The sequence below is a fragment of the Eumetopias jubatus genome, unplaced genomic scaffold (assembly GCF_037043125.1).
Source record: "Eumetopias jubatus isolate StellerSeaLion01/CBP00866 unplaced genomic scaffold, mEumJub1_p1.0 scaffold_17, whole genome shotgun sequence".
Taxonomy (NCBI): Eukaryota; Metazoa; Chordata; class Mammalia; order Carnivora; family Otariidae; genus Eumetopias; species Eumetopias jubatus.
This window is the reverse complement of record NW_028274823.1, coordinates 32,691,447-32,710,744: the sequence shown is the minus strand read 5'-3', so window position 1 is coordinate 32,710,744 and position 19,298 is coordinate 32,691,447. Positions and strand designations below refer to the sequence as shown.

The following is a 19,298-nucleotide window of genomic DNA, read 5'->3' as shown; positions in this document are numbered from 1 at the left end:
TTTCGTAGTTTGAATGAATTAATTAAAGAATGGATGAGTTATTCTAAAAATAAACAGCCCAACAGTCCCAACAATTCCATGGTGGAAACTCCTCCAAAATGTTGGCAGCCCTAACGCCCTCAATGTTTAAATCCTGAGAATCATCGCGTCTTAAGTAATCACGGGCAGTGACGTAGCAAGTGGAAGTTTATTATTCATTTCCCATAGGGTTTTCAACAAGTCTCTTAATTTTCTTCTGCCGCCAACTCTCCTTTGGAGAATGGGCAGAAATAGTTCTCTATTCGAGAGACCAACACTGAGACATCCCGTGTTTCTCAGACAAGCTGTGCTTGCTGTGTATGCATGTGGGCCGGTATGGTTAGGGCCAGGCTGCAGCCGAGTCAGCGTGGGAAAATCTGAAGTGCACCTGGAAAGAGACTGGGGTGTTATTTCCAGAGATGGGTTATTGAATGACAGCTTCCCCCTCAGTCCAGTGAGAAATTTAATTTGCCGAGGACTCAACACAGGAAGCATTTGCCGATTAAAAATATGTCTAAACAGATGTTCTGCTTAGCCTGGAAGAAGGATCTTAATGCAACTGTCATTATTGGATTTTCTTGGATTACTACTATCTGGAATCAGAGTCCACATAGAAGGATGTAATTATTTATTATGGCCAAGAGTCCTACATTTGAAGAGGAGCTCAGGGGCATCTGAAAGGATTTAACACACCGGGGGTGGGGTGGGCTGGGGGATAAAGTCCATTTAAATTCTCTGGCTCTGGGAGCGGACCTCGTCCTCTGTGGAAAAGCGGGACGGCCACAGCTATTCAAGGTTCCCTCTCCAGCTGAAGGCACAGGCGTGTCATAAACAGAACCAGGCCTACCCCAGCCTTCTCAAGTGAGGCGCTGGGAATTTTCCATGATTCGACTGGTCAGCCCCACACTGGAAGCAAACATCCTGAGAGACCAGCCATCTGCACACCCCAGGGTGTGGTGGACAACATTGCACCTTGCCTGCGAACCTTGAAAGACTCAAGAATAGCCCCTCGGTGAAAGTGGAGACTGGATTATTCTTTTTTTTTTTTTTAAGATTTTATTTAGTCATTTGACAGAGAGAGACACAGCAAGAGAGGGAACACAAGCAGGGGGAGTGGGAGAAGGAGAAGCAGGCTTCCCGCAGAGCAGGGAGCCTGATGCGGGGCTCGATCCCTGGACCCTGGGATCATGACCTGAGCCGAAGGCAGATGCTTAACGACTGAGCCACCCAGGCGCCACCCGAGACTGGATTATTCTGCATGATGGTTTTCAAACCTGGCTGCACATGTGGATCAACTGGGGAGCTTTTTAAAAATTCTGGCGTCCACCCCCTGCCCTGAGATTGCAACTCAATCAAACTAGAGTGGAGTCCAGGCATGTGAGTTTTTAAAGCTCCCAGGTAGTTCCAAAGCACAGGCATGTTTGAGAACCACTGATATTGCCCAGAGGTTAAGAGCAGGGGGTTTAGGGTAGGGAGACTTAGGCTCAAGATAAATGCTGCATTTGCTACTTGTGTGGCCTTGGATAAGCCACTCTTCCTGCCTTCTGAATCTTCCTTCCTGCTGCATGCTGGCATTGTGGGCACTGAACCAGGTAATGAATGTCAAACGCCTGCCGTGGTAAGGGCTAGGTGCAAGCTTCAGTAATTGCTAGCAAGGTCTGCATTTGGGGACGGGCTAGAAAGAATGCCTAAAGTTAGGTTCAGTGGATACACCCAGATACACTGTCATTAGTGACATTCAGGGTTTCGGGTGCTGAGCAGTGCTTTGTACCCAAGCTTGCGTTCTCTGGTGCAAACAAGATTCCGTTGTGATTTCCTGCAGCACAAAGCCCTTAGGAACTGTTACTGGGAGTGAAAAGTCCATTCTCTTCTACGAATATGGTTCTGGAAATCAGGCTCTATCCAAAGTCACTTCATCGGAGGAGCAGTTAAACACTCCATTTCATTAATCCTATTAGCAGCCCTGAAATGCATGCTGAGCGCTCATCTCCAGGGGAGGGAGACTCCTTGGACCAAATGGCCTGCCAGGGGGATGCTGAGTGAGCAGTTCTCTGAGCCCAGCCCTTCCCAAAGCTGGGAGCACAAATCCCTGCCGTCAGGGCTGAGGGGAGCCACATAATGCCAGGAAATAAACCTGCTGCTGAAGCCAGGGGGCCAGGGGGCAGGGGCTTCCCTCAGATCCTTTCTCCTGCTTGGGCGGTCTCTTTTTCTGGGGCTGTTGGGAGGGGGTCCGGTTGTGATGAAAGGGGAATCTGAGATTGACACAACTTGTCTTATCTTTAATTCAAACAAAAACAAGAGGTACCCACGCTGGCGCCTGACAGGGCCCCGGAGAGATGAATCGGAGGGAGGGAAGGCTGGAGGGACAGGCTAGAACAGCTGGCCCTCGGCTCACCTCTGAGGGTACCAAAGGTCTCCTTCCTCATCAGGCTTGCCCGGGAGGCTTAAAGACCTGCCCGTCTGCTGCTGCAGTATGGAATGGAGAAACTAGCCTAGCCTTGACATTATTGTCTTCCAAAAAACCAGGGTCCCTGGACGGTCTACAGACTATGGATTTAGCCCACTGTAGGGGTGTGAGGAATGGTGGCTGGGGGAATGCTTTCACTGTCCTCCTTACAAAGCCCAAGGAAATCTCTTTTTTATTTATTTATTTTTTAAACTCATCCAATGTTTCCAAGGAAATCTCTTGTCGCAGTGTGGGTACCATGCACAAGCCAACCCACCAGAGGCAGCATGTTAATGAGGTGCAGCAGCCTTATTCCTTCCAGTCTCCCTTAACTGTGTTTCTGAGCAGCTGTTGAACAGCTGTGGAATCCCAGTCCAGAGGTGGATGATACACTTCCAATGCTGGACAATATTATTCTTGGAGGTGGAGGTAGAGAGGAAAAAGTGGAGGAGCTACATGCACTGAGCACCTCTTAAATTCCAGACACCTGGCTATGCACTTTGCATAAATATTATTTCTAATTCTCTCCAAACCTCATATGAACACTTACCTGAGGTCCTAGCTACTAAGTGGCTAAGCTAGGGTGCAAACCCAAGTGTGTCTGACAGTCTAAGTTTATTCGGTTGCGTCATTTTACACCAACAAACTAGTATATACTAAGAACCCTGACACTGTCTATTGCTGGTGGGCAGGTAAGAGGCAATGAGAGAAGGCTGGAGCTGGTCTCTAAATATGGCCACAGCGCTCATCCCCGTGAGCTCATGCCGCTTTTCACATTAAGGGGCGGAATCTATTTTCTTCCTCTTGAAGGTGGACAGGCCTTTTGGCTTGTTTTGACCAAGAGAATGTGGCAGAAGTAGCATTCTGGGTACTCTGAGTTCAGGCCTTATGGGGACTGGTGGCTTCTGCTTCTTCCCTCTGAGAAGCCAGGTGCCATACTGTAAAAAAAAACCCAGGTTAGACAGCTAAATGAAAGTCCACGTGGCGAGAAGAGCCACATGGAGGCGCATGTGACTACAGCTTTTTTTTCGGACCACCCAGGCCAGCCCAGCCCAGCTGCTAGATGAATGCAGTCAAGTGAGTGACCCAGCTGATGTCAGCCAAAGAAACAACATCCCACAGAGCCCAGTCAACGCACAGAATCATGAAAGATAACAAATCACTGTTTGAAGTCACTAAGTTTGGGAGTGGCTTTAGGCAACAATAAATCACTCAGGAAGGGAAAGTGCAGTGTGGTATCTGCACCACTGCAGTGCTGGTCCCTGGTTCCACCCTCACACCCTATGCTCCATTATTAGCACTAAGCGTGGTCATCTGTGGCCAAAACGAAGTGTCACTGAGATTATGAGATGTCTTGAGAGCCAAAGAAAGCACAAGTCAAAATACTTTGAAAGCGCAAAGCAGGAAGCCACAGATTTTGAAGGAAGCCCTGCACATGGTCCCAGCAATGTGTTTTGAGACAGAGAAACAAATACACATTTGTCAAGGGGGTGAGGAGCATGGAAGCTAATGAATCCGCCTTTCTCTGAAAGAGGCCAAACTGATAAAAGGGGGATCAGCAGCCCAACAGAAAAATGGGCAAAAGACAGGAAGAGGCAAATCATAGACGTGCACCCCTACATCACTGGAAAGGCAGGAAAGGCAGGAAAAGATGCTCAAAGTCACCAGCAAGTCAGGAAAATCCAAATTAAGTAATAATAAACTCCTGTTTACATTATTAAAAACATGGAGAGCACCTAGTGCTGGAGAGGATATGGTGAAAGGGGCACGTCACAAGTTGCTCTGGAAATGTGAATGGCTTTGAAACCCATTCCAGGAACACCTGTTAAAAACATCCCAAGAGTGTGAGGATTTAGGTTCAGGAACGTCTACTGTAGCATTGCTCGTGATGGCAAAAACCTGACACGAAGTATATGTTAACTGATGAAGGAATCATTGGATCAATTATGGCCCACCCACACCAGGAATATTTTGCAAAATATTCAGAAGAATAAACCGAAGTTATCACCAGTGCATTGGAGGGGTTTCCTATGACGTACTGCTGAGTGAGAAAAGCATGATTCATAAAAAGCATGTATCAAATCTGATCCTGTTTTGTAAAATGATGAAGCTTCTATTTGCATGCATGTTTATATCCCTACAGCAGTGTGTGAACACATGTGCAAGGAGAAAAATGTGGAAGGGTGCACACAGAGCCATCAGCCAGCATCTCTTGGGGAAAGGCAGAGGAGCAATATGTGGAAAAGAGAAGGGAGGGAGCTAGCCAAATTACAGGGAAAAGTAAAAAAAAAAAAAAATTAAGAAAGGACATGATGGTATCATTACATGTATGCGTTTGTATGAAATTATATATATGCATATGTATGTGTAAAATATAAAATAGCATTAAAGCAAAAACATAAAGCAAATATTGATTTCTATGTTATCCCTAAATAGGCATCCTTGAAAAAAAGGATTCTGGCATTTAAAAATTATTCCTTTTGACAGGGCCAGTGGCGCAACGGATAATGCATCTGACTACAGATCAGAAGATTCTAAAAACTATTCCTTTTGACACTGTGTGTCAACTATACTTCAATAAAAAAAATTATTCGCTCTGCTCTGCATTTATTTTATGTAGAAGAAGCAACATTGGCAGGAGTGAGTCCTGACTCCTGCAGGATGCTGGCCAGGCCGAAGTCCAGCAGCCTCTCTCCCCCAGCACGGCTTCTGAACGGGAAAAACTCCTCCAATTGGAGATGTATCCAGTGAGACACCCCCTGCACCCGTAATCTCCAGCTTAGAACCTCTTAGAACTAGGAAAGCACACGTGTGTGAGCGTCAGTGTGCAGACACGCAGAGGCAGACTTCCAGGCAGGCACCTGTCGATGGGTGGCCGTGCCCACAGATGGCCACAACCTCACCTGCCCCCTCCCCCAGCAGCCCACAAGGTCTCTAGGCTACACCCTCCTCCCAGCCCCCATCTCAGCTTATTTTCCCTCCTTGCCTCCCCTGCCCACTTGTTCTGTCAGACCCCTAGTTCCCAAAGCCTCATGATCCCTCCTGTCGGCCCTTGGGGGCTGCAACTCACAAGCCAAGCACGGTGAGAAAGGTCAAACCCAGGTGGCAGAGTTTAACTGAAGACCATATGGTCCCTGAGCAGCCAAACACCACCCTCAGCCAGTCCATCCTCAACAAAAGGACACACTCCCTCATGCCCAGAGACTTTGGTGCTCCTAGTCCACTAAGATCGAAAGTAAAAAGTTTCCAAAGCTGGGGCGCCTGCGTGGCTCTGTTGGTTAAGCGTCTGCCTTCGGCTCAGGTCATGATCCCGGGGTCCTGGAATTGAGTCCCACATCGGGCTCCCTGATCATCAGGGAGTCTGCCTCTCCCTCTCCTTCTGCGCCTCCCCCTGCTCATGCTCTCTCTCTCTTGCTCACTCTCTCTCAAATAAATAAATAAAATCTTAAAAAAAAGAAAAAAGAGGTTTCCAAAGCCAGGGGCAGAGAGAAAAGGGAAGTGACTGCTTAGTGGGTGTGGGGTCTCTTTTGGGGTGATGAAAATCTTCTGGAACGAAAATTTTCTGGAACGAAATAGTGGGATGGTTGTACAACATTGTGAATGTACTTAATGTCACTAAGTTACACACATTAAAATGGTTAAAATGGAACTTTTATGTTATGTGAAATTTACCACTGCTGAAAAAAAAAAAAAAGGACCCAAAGGCCTGGTGGGGCCTCACATTACCCCTTCTAGTTTCCTCGCCGCTGGTACTGGTGGAGGTTGCGTTCTCCCGGCTCTCAGATTGCTGCTTCTCCAGCCCACCTAAAGGAACGAGAAAGAAAAGAAACGTGAGGACTCACCAGCCTTCTTTGTAGGAGCACCAAGAGCTGAGGGAGCAAACCTAGTCACCTGGGGGATGACCAGGATCTCTGGCAGATCAGTAAAGATTTGATAACACAGGTTGATTGAGCACTTATCACGTGCCGGGTACTGTTCTAGATGCTAGGGCGAAAAAGAACCTGCTTTTTCATAACCACGCACATAAATCACAAATTAGAAATGTATTGCTCTCCTCTATCAGTTCAAGGGTACTTGGAGTCAAATATACAAAGTTAAGAGGCAAATCCCAAAGTCAACCTGCAAGTCAGCTTCCTTACCCTCGCCCCCATTAGGAAGGCTGAATGTAAACAGGACACTCCCTTCTGGAGTCCCCTCGTGTGGAATGTGGGAGAAGTCCTCAGTGCTGCTTTTAAATACGGGATGCGGTCAGTTACTGCCCTGGCTTAAGTAGGCGTTTGGGTTTTCTCTTTGGGGTGAGTCTCATTTTAGAAATTGCTCTGTAGACTTTGTATATCAGACTCTGCAGACAGGGCCTCCGTCAAGGACAGTGATGCTTGTCTTTGTTTGCTAGTAGCCATTGTGTAAAACCTGGCTCACATCTGTCCCCACCAGGAAGGTGGTCAATCAGCTAAAAGTATTAGACCCATGGCGAACTGGAACTGTGTTCAGTTCCAGGCACCGGGGGATTCAGCAGTGAGCAAGACAGATGGGTAAAGTGGGCAACTGGACAATAAACCCAAGGTAAGAAAACAAATGGACGAAGTCATTGTGGGTTCAGAAAATCTGAAGATCGTATGCAGTATGAGTGCTCAGAAGGGGCCTTCCCTGACCACTGACACAGAGATCTGGCCCAGGATCAGGAAAGAATCTAGACTGGGAATGAGCTTGCCCTTGGTGGGCAAGGGGGAACCAGGCAGAGAGGGAGGCCGAATCCACAAGGATATCAGGAATATAGTTGCAGGCAGGAAAGCAGGGAGGCTGATGGATTAGATACAAGGGCCTGAGAGAGGTCCCCAGTGACTCCTACATTTGGGGGTTGAAAAACTGGGTGGGTTGTGACACCAGGGAGCAGATCTGAGGATAGAGCCTATGTCCAGGAGAGACTATCGTACATAGGAAACCACATCCAAGCAACTACAGGACAATCGACTTACAAAATCATTTCTTGCATTTGTTTAGAAATTTGCAGCTTACAGAGCTGTATCCCCATACCTCTTTTGACCCCCATTAGAACATTCTGTGGCAGACAAGAGTGTAATGCCATTTTACAGAGGAGAAAACCAAGACACAAAATGAGTAGCCCAGGGTGGTGCTCAGGACAGTCTTCCTGGTCAGAAGCCTGAGGATCTTTCCTGTGCCCCACAGCTCCCAAGAATGCTTGGGGTAGAGTCCCAAACAGATGCCCCAATGACCTGGCCCGGGACAACCAAGGGAGTCGGCCCTGCGGTCCTGCAGCTCAGCCTCCACCACGAAGCCCACCTCTTTCCCTCTCCAGTGGCGGACCAGGCGTGCGCTGACATTTTTGCGTGCCTTCATCCTGCTCGTTCCGTTGCCTTTCTGGCCAACTCGAAATCCACTCACACACTCCTTGCAGCTGCCGGGCCGTTGGCTGCCAGCTCCCAGCCCTCTGGGTATTCTTCCAGCTTCGATATCATTTCCTCTCAGGCTAAAGGTCAGGGGAAAATCGCTGGCCGGCAGAGGAATGTGGCATGCGTGGAGCGAAGGGGAGCCTGAAGCCAGAGCTCCAGGACTAGCTTCGTCTTTGCTGTGAAACTGTGGCTAAGACCTTGGGCATTTGTATTTTTCATCTGTCAAATGGGTTGTTGGTTTTGAAGACCAAATGAGGTAATGGGTTTGTTTAGGGACTAACTCATTCAACAAATATTTATCCAACACCTGCTCCACGCCAGATGCTGTTTCTGCTGCTCAGGATACAACACAGAACAAACTCTACCCTGACCTCATGGAAATTATATTCTGATGGAGAGTAGGGGAGAAAACAATAAGCTAATAGGCAACCAAATATTTAAGTCAGTTGCCGATAGGCACTACAAAGAAAATAAATGAGGGTGAAGGGAACCATGAATGCTAGGGATAAGGGGTTGCTGTTTCATGTGAGATAGAAAAGCAGAAGCTAGAAGAGAGTGACAGAGAGAGTCTACAGAAGACTGGGGAAGAACATTTCAAACTGAGAAAAACAACGGGTGCAAAGGCCCCGGGGTGGGAGTGTGTTTGGGGGTAGGGAGGCAGTATGACTGGAATGGAATGGGTGAGAGAGACAGTAGTAGGCACTGTGGCCAGAGGGCAGTGGAGGGTCTGGAGGGTTAGTTCATGTGGTGCCATTTTCAGGATTTGGCTTTTATTCCGAGGGATCTAGATAAGAGCCAGAGAACATGAGAGGGCTCTGTAACTGCACCAGCTTTGAATATGACCAGGGTTACTAGTAGTGGACAGGAGAGGGACTCAGGGGCTGGCATTTGAAAGGAGATTCCACATAGCACTAGCCCAGCATGAAGGGCTGGTAAGTTTAGACGTGCTTGGCTCCTGCAAAAGGGGTAGAAGGAGGCAAAAAAAAACTTAAACCTGTAAGGATACCTGAGCACAGCCTGGGTTCAAGGTTAGCTGTAGGCTGTGGCTGAGGGAGCTAAGGCCAGGAGAGACTGATATTCAGCTCTGCAGCAGGCTCGGGGTGGAGGACTTCGGATCCACCTGGCCCACTATAATAGGAGCTCAAACTCTGGAGTTGAGGGGAGAACAGGGGCCCGCTAGTAGCCAGAGGGGAAAAAGAATCAGTGATTACTATGTGCCAGTTATGGAGTTGAACATGCGCTAAGAACAGTGCTAAATGCTCTTCTTGTATTGTGTTTAATAAGTCTGGCCTCATAAAGACACAATGACAAAAGGGCCATAACCATCCCCATTTTCCAGGAAGGAAACAAGGCCCCAGGAGGTGAAGTGACTTGCCTATCTCGAGGGTACAGAGATGGTTAGCAACGGTAATGGCTGAAGGTGGGTAGTATGTGACCCTCCAAATCTGTACTCCTTCCCTTCAGGACCAGAAAGAAGAAGAATAAGTGGGGTGCCTGGGAGAGATTGGCTATTCCCAAGGGACTCACGGCATTTTTTTTTTTTTTTTCCCCCCAGGAGGCCTGCAAGAGCTTGGGGCCCTGGCCAGTTAAGAACACAAATCCTTCCTCTGTCATCCTTACCAGCAAGAGACTAGAGACTGTCTTTTTTCTCAGAAGGGCAGCAAATCTCATGCTCCCAGTACTGTTGAGCCTGGGATCTCCCTGGACTTAATGTGGTTTTGCCACTCTCCCTAATGAAACCCTTCCTGAGGCTCCCCACTGCCCTTGGGATGAGTTCTAATTCCCTGAGGCCTCCTCCACCTGGTGCCCTGGGGCTTCCTGCTACTTTCCCCACTCCCACTCAGCCACCCTGAGCTACCTATAGCACCTTGATTTCTATTTTCCTCGGCCACACCCACCTCTTCACCTGGCCAAATCCTACTGGTGCTTTAAGTTTCCGCTGGGACACCACTTCTTCTGGGACACTGCCTCACTGCTCCTCCCAGGTTAGAAGCCCTCTGCTCTGTGCGCACATATAGGGCCTGGGCTGATTCATACCCCTTACCGCAAAGGCATCTCCTGTCCATTCAGTTGATCCTTCAGTTTGGTTTTTAGTTTTTAGCATCTTGGTGAAAGTATCCTTGTCTTGTCCAACAATGAACACGCAGCACTGTGCCCGGCACAGAGCAGACAATAAAATATGGGATGGATGGATGAATGGACTGATGGATGATGGATGGACGAGTCAGGTAGACAGTGCTTAAAAAGATAACTCAATCATTTCTAACTCAGCCTAATGGATGGGAAAATCCATCAGCTTTTATGGAGAGAGGGGAGCAGATATTCTTGGGACAATGGTTATCAACCTTCACTGCAATGTGGGATCACCTGGGAAACTTTTTAGACAAACACGGATGCCGGGTCCCTCCCCGCCCCTACCCCCCACCCAGGTTCTTATTTAATCAGTCTGGGCCTGGGCTGGGCCTTGGGATTTTCAAAAGCTCCTCAGGTGATTCTAAGGTGCAGCAAAGGTTGAGATTCACTACTCAGAGAACCTGATATTTTCTTAAAACGAAACTCTTCCTTCCCAAGCTCACCAGGAATGAAAGATGTGGAGCTGGAAACAGACATCAAACACTAAAAAAGTCATTTCTCACATCTGTATCAATGGAAAATGTTCCTCTCTTCCAGTAAAAGTTAGCAAATGAGTAAGACAGGTGTGACTCTGGCTGGAACTGCACCCGTGAGCACCACGGAACAAGGAAGAGAAATATGGCCTGCTGCAGACAAAGATTGGGGACAATGGGGGAGGGAGCATTCAGGGTGTGGGGATAAATTTTTCCTTGAGTGTAACTGCAAGACAAAAAATATTTGAAAAAAATACATATATATGCCCGTATTTGATCTTTGGTTAATTACCTCTTCAGTGAGAGGATATGCAAAGACCTTGTAGATTTCATTAGTCACAGGGGCTTATTCAAACGTCTCCTTTGCATAAGAAACCCAGGCTTACAGCTGGTCTCTGGGAAAGAATGCCCTCCAGGCCTTGAAAAGAGAGCTACAGGCCTGTTCACGCTCTCACTGAAACACAGCAGAGGTCAACGGCCCGTGATGCATGGGGCCAGGCTGAAATGTTTCTATCCAGCATTTGCAATTCAATCTCACAGTTTCCTTTATGGAACAATTCACTAAATTCAGAGTTGTTCTTTTTTCTAATTCACCATATAATTCACCTCCCAAGTTCAATTAAGAAGCAATCTGTTAGCAACTTTGGGAGCAAGCTGCTTTTCTTTGGGAAAGCCCAATTTTCTTCCGCTCCCAACAAAACGTAGCTTAATTATATGCATCATATGAGACATTGATGTACACACAACACTCCTCCACCATAATTAGTGAAATATTAACTATATACATCCAAAGACAACTAGGCAGAAAGAGATGGGCTTTTCCAAAGCCCAGGAGGACAGAGCCTTGTTCCATAGATCAATATTGCTCATTTGAATATATGCTTATTTATAGTGACTATGAATTAATATTCATTAATATGGTATTATAAAAAAAACTTGATATCAATTATTCCTTCTATTCCTCATTTGTAGAGTCTAACATTATTTAGTCCTTGGTTTTCTTAAACACAAGAATAACTACCATTTTTAAAGTGTTGATTACTTGCAGGTACTACACATAACATTAATCTATTTAATCCTCAAGCCAACCCTGAGTGGATATCATTCCCATTTTACGTGCAGGGTAACTGAGGCTTAGAGCAGTTAAGATATCACTGGAGACACACAGTCATTGGTTAGAAAGGTTGAGATTCTCCCCAGACTGTCTGGTGTCAAATCCTTTAATATACATCACACACCACGGTAACCCTGCCAGGCCAACCTACACTCTCCATCTGCTCACTTTTATTTTTTTTTAAGTATTTTATTTATTTATTTGAGAGAGAGAATGCGAGCAAGAGAACACAAGCAGGGGTAGCAGCAGAGGAAGAGGGAAAAGCAGACTCCTCACTGAGCAGGGAGCCTGACATGGAGCTGGATCTCAGGACCCTGGGATCATGACCTGAGCCAAGGCAGACGGTTAACTGACTGAGCCACCCAGGCATCCCCTCCATCTACTCACTTTTAATACACGTGTATTTACAGCTTTGACCCACCAGAGGTAGGTAAATCTATCATGAAACTGCTTTGCTTTATTCTAATAATAATAAAAAAAATCTCTAGCACAAGATCCTAAAAATCACTTTATTACTAGTCTAGTCATTCAACAAATACTGGTTGAGGATCTGCTTTGGGCAGCACTGGACTGGGTTCCTGAAGACAGAACAGCCAGGGCCTACCTTCATGGTGCCTTCATGGTGCCTTCATGGCTCTCGGGCAGAGGATAAAAATCAGCAATAAACAATGAGATCATTCCACGGGGGGGAGGAAGCACTTTGAAGAAATTAGAACAGTTTTATGAAAGACCAATTGGGGGATGGGAGCCCAGGGAAGGCCTCTCTGAGTAGATGGCATTTGAGCTGAGACCTAACTGATGAAAGAGGGACCTCCATCTGGCGAGAGCATTCCAGCAAAAAAACAAAACCAAAACACAACAAAAGCAAAAACAAGCAAACAAACAAAAACCCAGCAAGTAAAAATGAGTGGCGCTGGCTGGAGCCGGGGCTGAGGGCAGCATAGGCAGGAGCTGTGCCTGAGGAATGCACAGCCAGCTTGTGCAGGACTTATAAGTCTGATCCTCATAACCATGCCTTAAGCAGTCTTAATTTGCCATGCCCTTTGGTCATATGTAATATGCACAGCAATCCCATGAATAAGTAATATTATTCCTTTTACAGAAGAGAAAACGGAGGGTCAGGAGTAAGGTGTTGGAGGTCACCCAGCTGGTAAGTGACAGATTCTGCATTTCCAGTCTGGCCCATCTGACTCCAGAACCCGTGTTCCCCTGCCCTCTAGCCCACACCTGTGCAAGTGTGGTCTGAGCGAGCATCTCAGGCCAGGCCAATGGATGACATATCTGCCCACCCAGGTCAGTGCAAGAAACACCTGCACAGCGGAGGTTTTAATTATTCATTAGGGGAAAAAAAAAAAAAAGAGGCCAAGCCCCCTTAACAGGTTGATTTAGGAATGAACTAGTCAACCACTCTGGTAATCAATGTGTAATCCTAAGCAATTCAGGGCCAAGTAAATTTTATATCTATGCCAAATTTCAAATACTACAGAAGGGAAAGGGAAAATGAGTTAAAAGATCATTGCCAGCTTTTGTTAATGAAATGATTTAATATCAGCAAGTGTATAATAAAAAGGGAATTTTTATATACTGCTGGTGGAGCAGGAATATAAATTGGTAACATTTATGAGGTAGTTAACAAGATGTATCAAAACAGGCAGTAAAATGACTTTGACCCAAGAATATGACTTCTGGATATTGGCACTAAGGAACTGATTGACGATAAAGACAAAGACTGTTTCATCTCCACATATTTATAAGATAGACTGTGATAACCACACCCCCAATAGGGGGGTGGTAAAATGAACTATTATGTAATGGAACACAATGCAACCTCAAAAACTGTTTTTAGAAGAGAGTTTACTAAGTGGAGAAAATGTTCATATTTTAAGTCAAAAAACAGATAAGGAAACAGTGCCCAGGGTGATTCCAATAGAACTGGGTATGATCCCATCTTTTTTGAAAAAGCATCTACAAAAATGATAGGGGAGAAAAGACTGGATGGAAATACCCACAATGCTCATTGTGATGATCTCTGGTTGGTGATGTTTGGGTGAATTTTATTTTCTTACATACTTTTTGTAGTTTCTAAATTGTGATTACTTTTATAATCAGGAAATAAAGGGATTTTCCAAAAAAAAAAAAAAGCTAGATTATGGCACACACTTGCCTACAAACATGTGCTCTGCACTTTGTGGTGCACATATGCGTGTGTCCACACACACACACACATATACAGGCGGCTGCCAGGAAAATCCTTCTCCGCTGGGAAAGCAAGAAACAGAGTTGTGTTTCTGCAGATGGAAAAGTTGTGGTCCAGTCAGTTTTTTTGCTTTTCTGTTCTGACCATGGAAAGAAAAAGTAATGAGTCCACACCTCAGCAAGATGGAAGGCAGGAGAGCTCATGGCTGAGAAGTGAAGGGGCCAGTCAGGACCTTCTCTCAGACAGTGATGTGTAGGCGATTCCTAGATCCAGCCCTCCCTTCTCCAGTCAGTCACCTGGCTCCCACCAGTGTCCAAACACTGGCTGATGAGGTCTTGGAATTTGCTCCTACTCCAGGGGGAAGCTCACGGGAGGCTTCTTAATCACGCAAATTGGAGTGCTCTCTCCCCAGGGCCTCCAGCCGGACATCCATTCTGCTTGGCTTTGGACCCTCCACCTATCCTGAATGCCTGCACCTGCATTTTTCCTGGTCCCTGACTGTTGTTACAACAAGGCCAGACCTTTAGCTTAGGTGTGATCTCGAAGTAGTCCCTATTGCTCACCTGGCTTCAAGCCTCCAGTGCTCTCCTGAGCCTGGGCTCCAGGGACTCTCATACACGCAGCCCACGTCTTTCACACCCAGCCTAGCCTTGGCTTCTTCGAAGGCTGTTTCCATCATTTATTGCTGCGTAGCAAACTATCCCTCTCAATGGAGTGGCTTAAAATAACCATTTTATGCTTGCTTCTGATTCTGTGGGCCAGGAATTGGGGCAAAGAATGGCACTGGCTTGTCTGCTCCACAGTGTCTAGGGCCTTAGCTGGGAGAGCTCGGATGGCTGAGGGATGGCTCACGGGCAGCTGTATGTCTGGGGCCTCAGCTTTCTTCCATGTGGTGTCTACATACAGCCCTCTTGAGCTTCCTAACAGCATGGCTCTGTTGGGCTTCCTAACAGCAGGGTGCTTCCAACAGGCAGCATTCCAAAACGATGTGTCCCGATGTGCCACTGCTTTGTAAAAGCTTCTGCTTCTGTCATGCTCTCTAGGGTTCTACTGGGCAAAGCAAGTCCCACACCCGAGCCCAGAGTCATGGAGGGAGAGGACAGTACCAGGGAATGCCTGTGCCAGATGAGGTGTGCCGGGGAGCATGAATGTGACAGCCTCCCTACCACCTACCTGATCTCTGTTTACCTGAGGTTCAGGCAAATCAGGTGGTTTGCAAGATGGACCTCCAGAGTCAGAGTGCTTAGGATTCAGCCTTTACTTCAACATTTCCTAGCTGTGTGAACTTAAACAAGTCACCTAACCTCTTTCTCTTTCAGATTCCTCATCCATAAAATGAGGATAAGAGGATTCACTTCATAGGGTTGTTATGAAGATTAAGAGAGATAATCCATGCAAGGCATAGAATAATGCCTGGCCCCATATCAGCACTCACAGAGTTAGCTATTACTCCGATTACTATTATCACTATTGACTCTAACTCATCCTCAGTCACACAGCCAGAAAGAGGCAAAACCCAGATGCAATCCCATGCCCCTGTGCCTCCACTGATGGCCTTTGTAATACAGGGCGATCTGGGGCTTCTCCCACACAGAGATTTCTAGAAGCTTCTGAGGGAGTGTGCTTCTAAAGCAGGGAGTGGTCAGGTGTGGCAGTGGTGGGACACTAGAGAGACATGGGGGCAAAAATTCAGACCCACAGGGTTCACAGCTGATGGTGAGGCAGCAAGAACCGAGGAGCGTGGTAGGACATCAATTAAATCCTTCCCTGAGATGCTGAGGGCCAAAATTCGAACCAAAATTTGGACTTACAAGCTGAATGTATAAAAGGAAGATTCTGGAAGAAACTTCCCAGTCCCCATTTATTCCCTTCAGGGTTCATTGAGAATTATCAGCAATGATCTTGTTTATGTGCTTGCATGTTAACTACCTGCCTCCATGACACCCTCTAAAACACCAGCTCCATCTTCTTCAGTGATGTATCCCCAGGCCTGGGATGGACCTGGCAGACAGGGAGGGAGGAAGGGAAGGGAGGCCAGAGGACATGGAGGTTGGACTCCAAACAAGAAGTGATGACATCCTAAAGCAGGCAGACCATAGCGATGGAGAGGAGGGTGCTTAGGTGAGCTCGTTAGGTGTTTGGTGCGCAGCTGGCCAAGAGAAGGGTGGGGGAGGAAAGCCCAAGTCTGCTCTGAGACGTGATCAAGGCGCTCCCTTCCACAGTCATCATGCTGAAAGATGCCAGTGGAAAGGAACATTTCAGACGACCCATCAGAATGGGCAACATAAGACACTAGGGGTAACTTTAACAGGAAATGTGTCTAACTGATCTGGGAGAATTATACATTTTATTGCAATTTGTAAAGATAACAGTAAGTGAAGAAGAAGAATTCCATGTTCCTGGATGGAGTGAGTAAATGATATAAATGGGTCAGTTTCTCCAAAGGAAGTTAAGGGTTTAACGCAACCATGATCCAAATTCTGAGAAGATTTTGTTGGGATCCTCTTAGATTTTTGTAGAAATGTGATTCCTAGACTCACCTAGAAGAATAAACAAGTGAGATTATCCAAGACATTTCTAAAAAAACCCAGAGCAAGGGTGATGAAGAGAATGCAGCCCATCAAATACTAAACACATGAAGAAACTAACATGACAAAACACATAGGTGAATGGAGCACAAAACCACACACTACGTGATAAAGGAAACATTGCCAAAGCACCAGGAAAGAATATTCAGTGGACGGTATTGAGATTACTGTTCAGAAATTAGGGGGAGGGGTATCAACCCTACCCTCAGAGAAAACCCAAATGGATAGTAAGAGTGAAGTATAAACAAACCAACCATAGGAAAACAGTAGAAAAAATATGTTATTTCCCAAAGTTAGAGTAGGAAAAGTTTTATATGTTCAGAAGCATAAGAAAAAGAAAATTTGGTTTGACACATTCAACTTCAAAAACTTTAATAGACAGGGCGCCTGGGTGGCTCAGATGGTTAAGCGTCTGCCTTCGGCTCAGGTCATGATCCCAGGGTCCTGGGATCGAGTCCCGCATCGGGCTCCCTGCTCCTTGGGAGCCTGCTTCTCCCTCTGCCTCTCTCTCTCTCTCTCTGTCTGTCTCTCATGAATAAATAAATAAAAAAAAATCTTTAAAAAAAAAATAAAAAAATAAAAAAAAGAGGGGTGTGTCACCTTAAAAAAAAAAACTTTAATAGACTGATGAATCACAGACCTGTACCCCTGAAACAAATAATACATTGTATGTTAATTAAAAAAAAAAAAACCATTTGTGTATCAGAAAGATGAATCCCCAAAACTGGAAACAAATCACCCAGAGAGGGGAAAATGTCTGCTTTGAAGGTAACAATGGGTATCATCCGTATTATACAAATAGCTCATGCAAATTGATGAGAAAAACTGTCTCCAGTAGACATCGGATAAAGGAAGTTGGTGAACACGTCACAGAAGAAAAATCTAACTGGTAGGTATTTATACAGAAGTTTACCCCCAAGAAATGAAAATAAAAGCAAAATGAGGTATCTTTTTCCAACGATTTAAGTAGCAAAATAATGGGATTAATGGTAACAATTGTGCTGAATCTGGGGGAAAGGGAATTTTCCCTTTGTGAAGAGTTGTTTACTCAGCAACTTTGGTGAGCATCACAGGACTAGGCACTGGGAGCACACAGACACATGATGGTTCACAGAGCTCACTGCCCAGCCTGGGAAAAAAGGAGGAGATCTGGGCATGTGGGGGCTTCCCGGAGAAGGGGTGGCAGAGTTTGAGGGAAAGGCAGATGGTGAGGGGCAAAGACATTGCAGGCCCTGGGGTGGGGAAGAGGGCAACATATGGGGGGAGAGTCCTTAGCCCAAGTCCCACCAGAGTGTGATCCCAATGTGTCTTTCCAGCTTCTCTCCCCCACCTGCCATGTCCCACCGACCTGCCAGCCACCCTGAACCACTTGGTTCTCTCTGCCAAGCTCCCCCTCCATGACTACATTCAAGCTCTGCCTTCCGCCTGCAACACACAATCCTTCCAGCTACAACCCTAGTCAAAATCCTTCAGGGCCCAGCTCTACTTCCTCCACGACGCATCCCCCTCCTCTGTGCTTCATTTACATCTCCTTCATGTCCCTTTATTCATTCATTCATTCGTTCCCTCATTGAACTAGCTCTTATGGGGCACCTCTCTGTGCCAGGCATTGTACCAGGGGCCAGAGATAGAAAAATAGACCAGACCCAGTCATTGCTCTCAAGGAGCTCCTGGGCCCGATCATACCAGGCCCACGGTATAACTATTTGTGAACCAAGTCTGTTGTTCCTAACAAGACACTTAACTCCTTGGGTAGAGATAGCACCCTGTGTATTTCCTCCATGCAGTTTTTGTGACACATGCATAACAAATATGTCCATCCAAGTTGGACGGAACTGGGTTGGCGAATGTTGGCATATATTATCCCGGCCAATATTCACTGCCCCTGTGTGGGGTGAGGTATTGTTACTGTTGTCCCCATTTTACAGATGAGGAAACCAAGTTTCAACGAGGTAAAGCACTTGATCTGTGGTCACCAGCTGGTATGCAGCAGAGCTGGGAGGGTCTAACCCCCAGCCCTCGGTCTTTGCCTCATGGTTCTGTCCCTTACTATGTGACAGGAGCAGAGAATGAAGAGGAAACCCCAGATACTGAAGAAAGGTTACCGGGCGCCTGGGTGGCTCAGTTGGTTAAGCAACTGCCTTCGGCTCAGGTCATGATCCTGGAGTCCCAGGATCGAGTCCCGCATCGGGCTCCCGCTCGGCGGGGAGTCTGCTTCTTCCCCTGACCCTCCCCCCTCTCATGTGCTCTCTCTGTCTCAAATAAATAAATAAAATCTTTAAAAAAAAAAAAAAAAAAAAGAAAGGTTACCTAGACTTGAGGGGTAGGATTCTCACTATGTGGAAAGTTCAGAAGAGGCATATGTGTGTCCTCATAGAAAAATCTTAGAAGGGTTTTATCACATGGCCTCTGCACAGATAACCAAATGACCAGTAAAGATTTACAGATGTCTCACAGAGCAAGCCCCATGGACTGGGTCACAGAAAGAGTAGCAGGGAACTCAGGAAAACAAAGACAGGAAGACCAACCCAAGCCCTCTCCAGGGAACTAGAGGAGAGAAGCAGAAAGGATCACAGAGCCCCATGGCCTGTCTTTGTTTGACCTTTCTGGAGAGACATCAGCTCGGTTCAAGGAGAGCTGCAGAGCAATGGCTTCACCTCTAAAAGATACTATAGGTAAACAGAGGTTAAGGTGACTAGGGTTTTTCTGGGTGATGGCATATGTCAGTGAAATGTAATGGCCCCTTTGCTTCTGAGAAGTTAATATCTATTAATGCTCCCATCCCACTGATTCACTAGGGCACAAAGATCCTGTTCTGATGCCAATGCATTTGCTGGGCCATAAAACATGCCCTCCAAGACACTGAGTGCGCCCTTCTGTCTTTTTCTGTGTTTCTTCCCCAGTGCCATGCAGAGCCC

General features: G+C 46.5%; 1 protein-coding gene across 1 annotated transcript in view; it reads right to left on the bottom strand.

The window, feature by feature from the left end:
- Positions 1-19,298, bottom strand: part of TLL2 (tolloid like 2) — a 119,962-nt gene that overhangs the window by 61,330 nt on the left and 39,334 nt on the right. The window contains exon 3 of the mRNA XM_088020098.1: positions 6,191-6,268. Coding sequence (XP_087876224.1) covers positions 6,191-6,268 — 78 coding nt within the window. The remainder of the gene's footprint in view (positions 1-6,190; positions 6,269-19,298) is intronic.